General features: G+C 48.5%; 1 protein-coding gene and 1 long non-coding RNA gene across 3 annotated transcripts; one reads left to right on the top strand and one right to left on the bottom strand.

The window, feature by feature from the left end:
- Window positions 1-3,649: 3,649 nt before the first annotated feature.
- Window positions 3,650-7,066, bottom strand: Lsm10 (LSM10, U7 small nuclear RNA associated). Of its 2 annotated transcripts, none has more exons than XM_010625821.3 (2): window positions 6,892-7,066; window positions 3,650-4,345 (listed from the first exon to the last, which is right to left on the bottom strand). In XM_010625821.3, the coding sequence occupies exon 2, from the start codon at window positions 4,319-4,321 to the stop codon at window positions 3,950-3,952; it is 372 nt and encodes a 123-aa protein (XP_010624123.1). In that variant the 5' UTR covers window positions 4,322-4,345; window positions 6,892-7,066; the 3' UTR covers window positions 3,650-3,949. The 2 variants fall into 2 exon arrangements, with proteins under 2 accessions (XP_010624123.1, XP_010624124.1); XM_010625822.3 differs by lacking the exon at window positions 6,892-7,066 and adding an exon at window positions 5,538-5,633.
- A 90-nt stretch (window positions 7,067-7,156) lies between these two features.
- LOC104863434 lies at window positions 7,157-9,937 on the top strand. Its single transcript, XR_780571.2, has 3 exons — window positions 7,157-7,288; window positions 9,684-9,821; window positions 9,923-9,937. It is a non-coding gene; the product is annotated as an uncharacterized LOC104863434 (long non-coding RNA).
- Window positions 9,938-10,665: the final 728 nt, after the last annotated feature.

The raw sequence follows: 10,665 nt of genomic DNA on the forward strand, positions 1-10,665 counted from the left end.
CCTCAGCCTCCCAAGTGCTGGGATTACAGGCGTGCGCCACCACACCCAGCCAGAGGGGTCTTTTGGTCTGGAAGAGGCAACTCATGAAGCAGCAACCTTTGAGAGCTGATGACAATAAAAACAAAACAAAACAAACAAACAAACAAACAAAACATCAAAACCAAATAAAATGAAGACATCTCTGTGGGTGCTAGTGTGACTGGATGATCACATCAGACCAGCCCGCTCCTCCCAGGCACTGGCACCTTGAAAGGCAGTATGGCTTCTGATTCAAACATAATTCTAAGGAAAATGCAGATGCAGGGAACTGTTAAGTGATTGTCCCTGAGTTTCTGCCACTCTGGCTGGATGGGTGAAACAGGAATCCAAAGTAAGTTAAAGTTCAAGTGCTATTTCCTACATATCAGAAATTACAACCAGGAGATTGGGCGTGATGGCGCATGCGTGTGATCCTAGCATTCAGGAGGCTGAGGCAGGAGGATCACTGTGAGTTCCACGTGAGCCTGGGCTACATAGAGAGTTCAAGGCCAGCCTGGACTATATAGCAAGACCATCTCAAAACACACACACACACACACACACACACACACATTGCAACCAGGAGCCAGGACTGTTGATCACTTGCAGGCCCAAGGTTGGGGATGTGGAGGCAGAGAGAGATAGAGAAAATTATAATCGGCACTCCTTGCCCACAATGTGTCATTGCCCTGGCCCCCATTTGTCGATGTCACCTGCCTCTCTCCCCTCTATGGCAGTCACAATGGTACTGTCATCCACCCTAACCCTAACCTTTCCCCATTCAGGACTTTTGTACTGGAAGTTTCCTATGCTTTCCCCTGGCTCTTGTAGTTCAAGCTGGCTTTGAACTTTCAGCAATCTTCAGCCTCCTGAGTCCTGGGATCGCAAGTGTGCATCACCACATCCAGATTCCCCTGGTTCTTTAAATTTCAGGCTCCTTAGTTTAAATTTCACTTCCTCAGACCACTTTCTAAAAAAAACGAAACCACTTCTATTATTCTCTCAGAGGACCCTGTTTTTCCTCCACAGCATCTGTACACATTTTTACTTTGTTGTTTTATTATCTGTGTTCCCTACTAGAATGTCAGACACCTAAGTGCAAGCCTTTGTTTACTTCCCCCCACCTCCACTCTGGGGAATGAACCCATGTCCCGTGCACTGAATTAAATCTCCAGTCTCACTTATTTATTATTTACTTATTTTTAATTTTTGTTTGTTTGTTACGGTCTCACTATGTAGTTCAGGCTTGCCTCAAACTCCTGGCAATTCTCCTGCCTCATTTTCCCAAGTGCTGTGATTCCAGGTATGCACCAGCACCACACCTGGCTTATATTTTTAAAATTTTAAATCAGTCTTGCTAAGTGCTCAGGCTGGGTTCGAACTTGTGATCCTCCTGTCTCAGCTTCCCAGGACCCTGGGATCACGGGTATGCACCCCTGTGCTTAGCTCCTGTCCATGTTGATGTTCCTTCAGGTGTTACCAGCGCACTTGGGACACTCGATGCTGTGAAATGACAGACCGGTACAGTCAGGGAGTTCTTAGCTTCTCATAGGCTGGTGGGCACTGAGCTTTCTGGGCCTCAGCCTGGGCCCTTGATAGCCTTTGCCACAGTCCAGGACAGACTACAAAAGACCCCTATACTTGGGGCTTGCAGTCAGTCAGCTTTGCTCTCGGCCAGATGCTTGACTGGAGTGTGCCTCAGCAGGGCCTGGTTCCCTTCCTCCCCAAGAAAGACAGATGGCCTAGTAGAGTCCGGCGGAGGATGGGGAAGGGCCATGTTCCTTAAGTGACTTCCCTCGCTGGCCCTGATGAGGCTGGAGAAGAGCCTGGTGCACCATCCAAACCTCAGAGCAGACCTTTCCTCTACGCCTAGGCCAACCCCCCTGGCAGGAGCCCCCTTCAAGTCTACGAATATGGACAAACACGTGTTTCTTTTACCTGGGGTCACCTTGTGTCTTAGCTGCTTTCTTGTTGCTGAGACGCAACATCTGAGACCCACATGTCTAAGGAGGAAAGGTTTATTCTGGCTCAGTTTGTAGCGGTTTCAGCCCATAGTTGGGTTCCTCCAAGGGAGGGTGTCACGGCAGAGGACAAAGAGCTCATGGCATGGCAGGGAACCAGAGGGATCGAGGGGAGGAGAGAGACCCTTCAAGGCCACACACCCATCGACTCACCTCTTCTGACCAGATCCTACCTGCTAACAGCAAGCCAGCTATAAGTGCCCATGATCCAATCGCCTTCCCAAAGCCCTACCACCTGTGGGCACATGAAGGCTTGGGGGACATTTTAGGGATAAACTATCATACCTTGTGAAGCCAGTTCCCTTAAGTCTGTCAGAGGGCTCTGGAAACTCAGGGAAGTGGTTTTCTCCCTGCTGGGACTGTCTGTTCTCTGAAGGCAAAGAGCTGAAGGGGCTTCCAGGACCTCTAGGCAAAACGAATCATCACAGCACGCAGAAGTCATGGTATGCGGGTGTTCACAACACAGATTCCGGGCTCCAAGAATCTGGTTGAAGCTTAGAGTCAGAGGGAATCAGGAAAGCTCATTTTCTACACACATCCCAGCTGGTTCTGAGGCGGTCCCAGGACAACGCTTCCACAAAGACCGAGCTAGGCCATGAATGCAATGTCTTGATTGTTAAGGGTCAATGAACACTCTTCTCTCAAATCTCAAAAAACTGAAGTGCCTGAAGGTCTGAGGCCTCATTCCAAATTCAGGCAGGCACTGCTGAAGCTGAATCTTATCTCGGTCCCTTCTGGCCACCTCCTTCCCTGCCTAACTATAAGATCCTCAGCAATCCTCCTGCCTCAGCCTCCCCAGTGCTAGGATTACAGGCGTCTGCCACCACACCCAGCCACAACATGAGTTCTGCAGAAGGTCCTGCACCTGGCAGGTGCTCTGTGCCTGATAAACTCTCTGGCTCCACAGGACACAGTAAATGTCACTGAGATGGTTGTTTGTGGTGGGTTTAGAAAGACCATAGGGCAACCACCAGAAAGATTTGGGTTCTAACCCAGAGTGCCAGAAGACTCTCAGAATCCAGGACTGGTTTCTTGCTTTTGGCTGAATTCCCATCCCCAAGGGGAGGGCCCAGAATGCTCAAACCTCTGTGTTTTGGGAAACAGCAAAGAGATCAACTGCCTCTTCAACAGGTATCTGAATAGAAACACAACTTTCCACCTGACCCCACTAAAGTATTCTCTGACTACAGTTCTCTTGTCTTTCCTACATATGAAAATCACCCAGGAAATTTAACAGTCCTGGCGTAGTAGGGTATGGTGGTACACCTCTGTAATCTCAGAACTCTGGTAGACTGAGGCAGGAGGATCACAAGTTTGAGCTCAACCTGGGCTATTTAGCAACCTAGTGAGACCCTGTGTAAAAACTGAAAAATAAATATATATATAAAAAAGTAAGTCCTGGTGCTTGGGCCACACCCCACACCAACTCAACATGAATCTGAGACGGGAGGGGGCAGGCAATTCATGAGACCTACGATAGGGCACCAACAGGAAGCCCAGCATGTAGCGGGGAAAGCACAAGGTGGACTTGTTTGTACTCAAGTCTGGTTTCATGAGAAAATGAACAGAACTGCAAGAGAAACGCGGAGTTAGGGGTGACTCAGGCCAAGCATACTTAATAACCTTTACTGGGAGACAGCTGAAAACTACCTGACAAATTTCCTAAATCAGTATATCATAGTTGGGTACAAATGATCAAAAAGGGGGATTGTCACCGACCCCAAGGTCACAGGCAGACAGACAGGATTCTGGGTCCCAGGGTGGCGAGCTGAGGGGTGGAACCCGTGACAGGCAGCTGTGGCAAGTGCTGTCTGTGCCATACCAGGTTCCAGGCAGGGAGGGTTAGCAAGGGTTGGCTCAGAACACGGGAGGAACCTGAGTTGGTGCTAGAACTTGCTGAGAATGTAGCCTTACTTATATTTTTTCGTGGGAAACTCCTGCCGGCCTCGGCCCTTGCTGCCGAAGTTTCGCACTCGATGGATGATCTGCAGCTGCTGCTCGATGGTAGCAGTGATGTTCACGTCATCTGGGATGTGGACATAGCGGACATTTCGGCCCGTTACGAAGAGGTCATCCAGCTCAGCCCGGTGCCCCCGACGGTCCGTGTAGGTGACCTGGGCCAGGCGGATGTTCATGAAAGCGTCGACGTTGTCGATGCGTCCGTGGGCCACACTCTCATCCCGGAGGTCCACGGTGGTCACCTGGCCCTGGAGGCCCTGCAACAGGATGATCAGGCTGTTCTCGGAGATGGTCCGCTCCTTCACCGAGTGGCTCACTGCCATGTTTCCACGCCGGCCGGCTGCTCGCTGTGGGCAGAAGCACACCGACGGGAGCTGTAGCTGGTGAAGGGCCGCGCTGCCAATTCACCTTCACCAGCTTCTCAAAACCCCCAGCACCGGCCTTCCCCGTCCTGACCAACTCCCCAGGTCCGGCCTTCGCAGATACAGGTTTCATACACGCATCTCAGATTACTCAGATCACTTTGCAAGCCAAAGATTATGTGCACCTCTTTTATAGATGGGGAAAATATGGCAAGGAGAGACCGAATCATTTTTATAACTTGCCCAAAATCACCTAAGTGCTAAATGGAGGTGCTAGGATTCAAATCCATAGCCGCCTAGCCCCAGATCCCACACCAGTGGTTCTGAGTCTTCATGGTACATTAGAACCACCTCTTGAGGTGAGGTTGTTTTGCTTTTTTAAGACAGGGTCTTGATATGTATTCCAGGCCTGAACTCAAGGCAATCGCCCTACCTTGGCCTTCCGAGTGCTGGGATTACAGGCATTTGGCACTATGCCTGGCCAACTTGGGAAATTTTTACCTGGCCTCCAGATCTCCAAGATTCTGATTTATTGGGTTGGGGGGGTGAGGCCCAGGTATCCTAAATTTAACAGTTCCCCGGGTAATTCTAATGTGCGGACAACCATGAGAACCACTCCCCTAAAGTAGTTTACATCTTTGCTACAGAAATAACAAGGGCTGTGGACTGGCATCCTCACGGCAGAAGTGCATAGGCTTGGTTCTTGCCAGGCCTGGTGGCACACGCCTGTAATCCTGGCACCTGGGAGGCTGAAGCAGCGGATTGTCACGAGTTGGAGGCCAGCCTGGGGCTACATAACGAGGTCAAGGCCAGCCTGCCTTACAAAGCAAAAACCTGTCTCAAGGAAAAAAAATCGGGGTCTCTCTATAGACCTAATGAAACAGAATTGACCCCCCCCCTCTGTTAATTAAGACAGGTGTTAAAAATTGGAAATCAGGTGGATGTGCCCCAGCACTTTGGGAGGCTGAGGCAGGAGGATCAAAAACTTGAGCAAAGAGGCAACTTAACCATTTAGTTAAGACCCAGCCTAAAAAAAAAAAAAAAAAACGAGGGGAGGGAAGAAAAGGAGAAGTAAAAATTAAGACTTGTGTACATGTGCCAACTCCCCATGGTGAATGTAATTATTATGTACTACAAACATGTAGTAATAAAAATTAACATTTTAAAAAAGGTCAACCTTCTTGGAGAGCAAATAAATAAGACTGGGGATGTAGCTCAGTGTGAAGGCCCTGGGATCAATCCTCAATTCTGCAAAACAAGAACAAAAAAGGGAATCATTGGTTGACACCAATTCAAAGGTTAGTGTGCATTAGAATCACCTACAGGGCTTGTTAGATCACAGACTGCTGAGCCCCATCCCCAGTTCCTGACTCAGTGGGTCTGAGCTGGGGTCCAGGAATGAGCAAAAGACACACGTTACCAGATGAGGTTGCCAAAGGGCCCACACTGAGTGGCCTATACAGTGCAATGGCCACGTACGTAAACATTTAGATAACTGAAAAAAAAGTCTATAAAGTACAATTTATAATGTCCAAGTTTTGAAGGTAGAGGAACTGAAAACCTAGGTTTTTCCACACCTCTGTAGGACAGTTACTTACTGTCTCTGAAACTGTTTCATTTGTTAAACTATAGGCTAAATAAGGACCACCAGAATCTCACTTTAGCAAGGGCACTTTCCTTGTCTTTCAACAAGCCTTGACAGTGAGTAACTGTCACATGGACAGTGAATCCATGTCTTATTTTCAGACCCTGAGATGAAGGTGGTACATTCTCTCCTTAAAACCTCATTAAGAATCCCACCAAAGCCAGGCGTGGTGGGGCACGCCTTTAATCCCAGCACTCTGGAGGCTGAGGCAGGAGGATCGCTGCCTGGGCTACATAATGAGTTCCAGGTCAGTCTCAAAAATCCAAAAATAAAAAACAAATAAATAAAAAGGGCTCTAGCTATGATATAAAGAAAAAAAAAAAAGAAGAATCCCGTCAAAGCCAGGAGTGGTGGTGCACACCTGAAATCCCAGCACTCGGGAGGCTGAGGCAGGAGGATCGCTGTGAGTTCGAGACCAGCCTGGGCTAGATAGTGAGTTCCAGGTCAGCATCAACTACATAGTGAGACCCTGTCTCAAAAAACAAAACAAACAATCAAAAGAGTCTCACCAAGGCTCTGCGTGAGGCATTAAGTGTGGCACCACTGTGAGGGAGTGGGAGCTGGGTCCTGGGAAAGGTCTAACAACCTCCCCCCTCAGCCTTCAGTCTGAGACTGATCCAGCAAAAGTCTAGGGCCGCCCTAAGACTGCAAAGCGCAGCCACTGGACCCCTAGACAGGCCTGGGCTCTGGGACAGGTTCAGCCACTTTCTAGGAGGAGAACTTCAGCCAGCCAATGGATTCTTCGCTCTTTTAGCCCACGGGTAAGATGGGGCTGCAGAGGCCCCTCTGCGCGCGGAGCAGCAGGAATGGATGTCGGCAGAGAAGCCACTATGCAAATGAGGGAGATTACTCCCGCGTTCCCTGCGCTCTGCCAACCCGGACCCACCACGCCGGATTCCTTCGCTTCCAGTGCCCGCGATCCCGCCGCAGCTCGCTGGCGCCTAGCTGGGTTGTCTGCCGCCGCCACCTCCTCGCTGAGAAGTCACGGCCACGCCGGCCATCGGAGATCTTCACCCTAAGCGATTAGGTGCGTCAGGCCGAGTCTTCCGGGGGTCTCGCCGTAGACTACAACTTCCAAGAAGCTGCGCGCCAAGGGCACGCAGAGCGTCCGGCGCGCGGTGGCGTCATCCTGGGCTGTGTCGCGGACTACAAGCTCCGGGAAGCGGCGCGCTCGGACACGCCCCCAGCTCGGCTCGGCGCATGCTCATTGTGGGGGGGGGTCATCAGGAGCCGAGCACCAGAGCAGACCAGGGACCAGGAGCTGGTGTTTTTCCGAACTGATGGTGAGGCTGGAGAGAGAGAAAAACTGGGAAAATAGTATAAACGTTCTTTAGCTGATTAAAATAGCGTGATGTCATAGTGACTGTTGGTAACCTTTTATTAGAAGATCAGGGATGTCCTAAAGTTACATTTGAGCCGAAATGAGTGATATGAAACTAGGCCAAAACCAGGAGGGCAGTTGCAATTCGAGAGCATGGTTTATACAAAGGAGGTTTTAGAAATGACCTTGACAGTGGTGTCAACAGAAAGGCTAGTAAGGCTGGGGAGAGCAGAGTAGTAAGGAAGCGCGAGAGAAAGCAGGAGCCCCAGCCTTTAGGAATTTGTAAGTCAAGAAAAGTTCGGATTTCATGGTTAGAAGTACAGGAACCTAGGTCCAAATCGGCCCTTTGCTGTGTGACTTAATGCAAATTAACTATCTTCTCTCGGTTTCCTCATCTAATACCAGTAGTGCACTGATAGCTGTCAAAGGACAGTGTCCTCTCCCTCGCTTTCTTTCTTCTGACACTGGAGATTGAACCCAGCGTCTACCACATTCAAGGCAAGCGCTCTACCACTGAGCTGCATCCCCGGCCTTTTCTATTAAATTAAATTTGAAAAAAAAGCCAGGCATGGTGGCACACACCTGTAATTCCAACACTCTGGGAGGCTGAGGTAGGAGGATTGAAAGTTTGAGCACAGCCTGGGCAATTTAGTGATTTAGCAAGACCCTGCCTCAAGAAAATAAAGGGTTAGGGATGTAGTTCAGTATGAAGTCCTTAGGTTCAGTCCCCAGAGGTCAAACGACAACACACAGTCACAGCAGCAAAACAAAAACCGGGTGGTCTAAGGCAGGAGGAAAGATGATTGGAATTAAGAAAAGGGAAGTAGTTAGTGATCCGTATGTGCCTAATCAAACTTCTCTATAGGATGCATGTTTAGAAAATGGAGGCATTAGTGCGCCCTAAGGGTGTTTTTGGCCCTCTTTCATCAAAACAGCGCCCATCAGACCCTTGCGCAGGCCCAGAAGGGTCAGTGGTTTCAACTGGTTTGAGCTAACTCCAGGTTTCTGAAAGACAACCTAGGCAGTTATCTTCAGGAACGTCTGTGAGAGGTGTTCCCTGTAAAACCTCTGGGTTGCATGGGAGTATACTGCTTAGCTATGTGACCTCTAAAATTGGTGATAAAGCAAGTGAAGCTAAAGTTTTATTAGGTTTTCTCTGGTATAAGTATCTATCTCTGTGCTGTGTTCTATAGGATTTCTTTTTTCTTTTTTTTTGCAGCGGGGGGAGATCAGACTTGGGACCTTGGGCTTGTGAGGCAGGTGGCAGAACCACTGAGCTAAATCCCCAGCCTTTTTTTTTTTTTTTTTTTTTTTTGGTGTTTTGAGACAGGGTCTCACTATGTAGTCGAGACTGACCTGGAACTCACTATGTAGCCCAGACTGATCTCGAACTCACACAGATCCTCCTGCCTCAGCTTCCTGAATGCTGGGATTACAGGCATGCGCCACCACGCCCAGCTTCTGTATGATTCTGAATCCCCTATGTCTCCAGCCCAGACTGCTGTACAAATCTTTTACTAAGTATCTGTTGCTTATTCTTCTGCCTGAATGGTACTTGAAATTCACCATGTCTGTAAGATGTATTCAAGTCCCTCCCAAAGCAGTTGTTCCTCTGAAGTTTCTCATTTCTGTGGTCGTTCCAACCGTTTTTTAATTATCTAAAGTTGGGCACCTTGAGTAACCTTGACAACTTTCTAGCATTTCTTTTCTTTTGTAGTGCTAGGGATTGAAGACAGGGCCTTTGCACTGAGCTAATTCCCCAGCCCATTTTTAAATTTATGTTTTAGTTTGAGACAGGATCTTGCTAAGTCTCTAAATTGCAGAGGCAGGGTTCAAACTTGGGATCCTCCTGCCTCAGCTGCCCAAGGTGCTGGGATTACAGATGTGCTCTACCACATCCAGCTTTTACTTATCTTTTTGTTCCAACTCCCTCTATCGCATTTGATTTTTTTTTTTTTTTTTTTTTTTGAGACAGGGTCTAAACTATGTAGTTGAGACTGACCTGGAACTCACTATGTAGCCCAGGTTGGTCTCAAACTCACAGATCCTCTTGCCTCAGCCTCCCGAGTGCTGGGATTACAGGTGTGCGCCACCACACCCAGCCCTTCTCTCATTTAATTCCTTATAAATACTATCTCACTGGTCTTTGTATCTTACAATTCTTTGCCAACAGACTCAAAGTACAGTTCTGATCTTATCATTTACCTGTTAAATGATCTTATCATTTAAATGCTAAGAACACTTTCAATTAACTAGCAGAATAAAGGCTCCATAGCTGACATTTAAGGCCTTGCATGATTTGATTCTCATCTGCCTTCTGCCTGGATCTTCTTAAATTTTCTCTCCATTCTCTCCAGTCCGTGTATGGCCTGGGAACCCTTTGTCTCAACATGATCTGGAATGCTCGTTAGATCAAACTCCAGACTTTCAGACTCTGAAGTGGAGCCCAGAATCTGCACATCTAACATTGTACACTAAAGCTGAAACCTTCTCTGGTAAGACGCAGCCACTCAGCAGTGTTCAGATGAGCCTACACCCCTCCCTGCCTTTGCTATCCTGCACCATCTGCCTTGGCTTCTTTCTTGTTTATCCTCAGATGTTACACACCCAATCCCTCCTGGGAAGCCCAGTTCAATTGCTACATCTTTCTGAAGTCAGTGGTCCCTGCAGGTGGAGTAATGTGTCTGGCTCCTGTAGCCTGCCGGTTGCACCTTTCCTTGTTTGCTCGTTGCATGCAGATGCACCATAGTTTTTATGTAAATCTTACCCTCCTTACTAGTCTCTTATTGTTGGGACAGGGACAAGACCTTAGGAGGCCCAAAGGCTTCACACCATAAACCACAATTACATGGAGAACCCTGGTTTTATGAGTGTGGTGAGACGGAGGTAGGAATCTAAATGAAGGTGGTGACAGTGGGCAAGGAAAGGAGGAATAAACATTAAAGTCCTTGAAAAGTGCCGATCAGAATTCCCGGAAGCTGACCACATCTGGAATGTGGCTGGAAGGAGAGGAACGGACGATCTAAATGTAGACGCTAAGCATCCAGAGAGGGGGGGTTTAGAAGCTTGCCAGGAGCTTCTCGGGCTCTGGAGACCTCGTATGGGTTCTGAGGAGAAAGGCTCAGGACACATTCCGTGTGCGTGTGAACTTTAGTGGGAGGTGAGGCTCTGCCTCCCACAACAGATGCTTTAAAGTCAAGATGCTGTCTTTGAACCATGTGAGCCATGGTAGGGCTTATGACCTGCACTCAGGCATTATCAAGCGCGAAATCTAGAGCAAATAACAAGCCAGCAGGGTCTGTCTCGACTTTGTCCTGGTGTCTGTGTGACTGGGTGCAT

Source organism: Fukomys damarensis, unplaced genomic scaffold, assembly GCF_012274545.1.
Source record: "Fukomys damarensis isolate Sample0158 unplaced genomic scaffold, DMR_v1.0_HiC HiC_scaffold_23, whole genome shotgun sequence".
Classification (NCBI taxonomy): domain Eukaryota; kingdom Metazoa; phylum Chordata; class Mammalia; order Rodentia; family Bathyergidae; genus Fukomys; species Fukomys damarensis.

Bases quoted from the DNA above. Each gene is read 5' to 3' on its own strand.
- Lsm10 (XM_010625821.3), bottom strand. From the start codon at position 4,321: ATGGCAGTGAGCCACTCGGTGAAGGAGCGGACCATCTCCGAGAACAGC.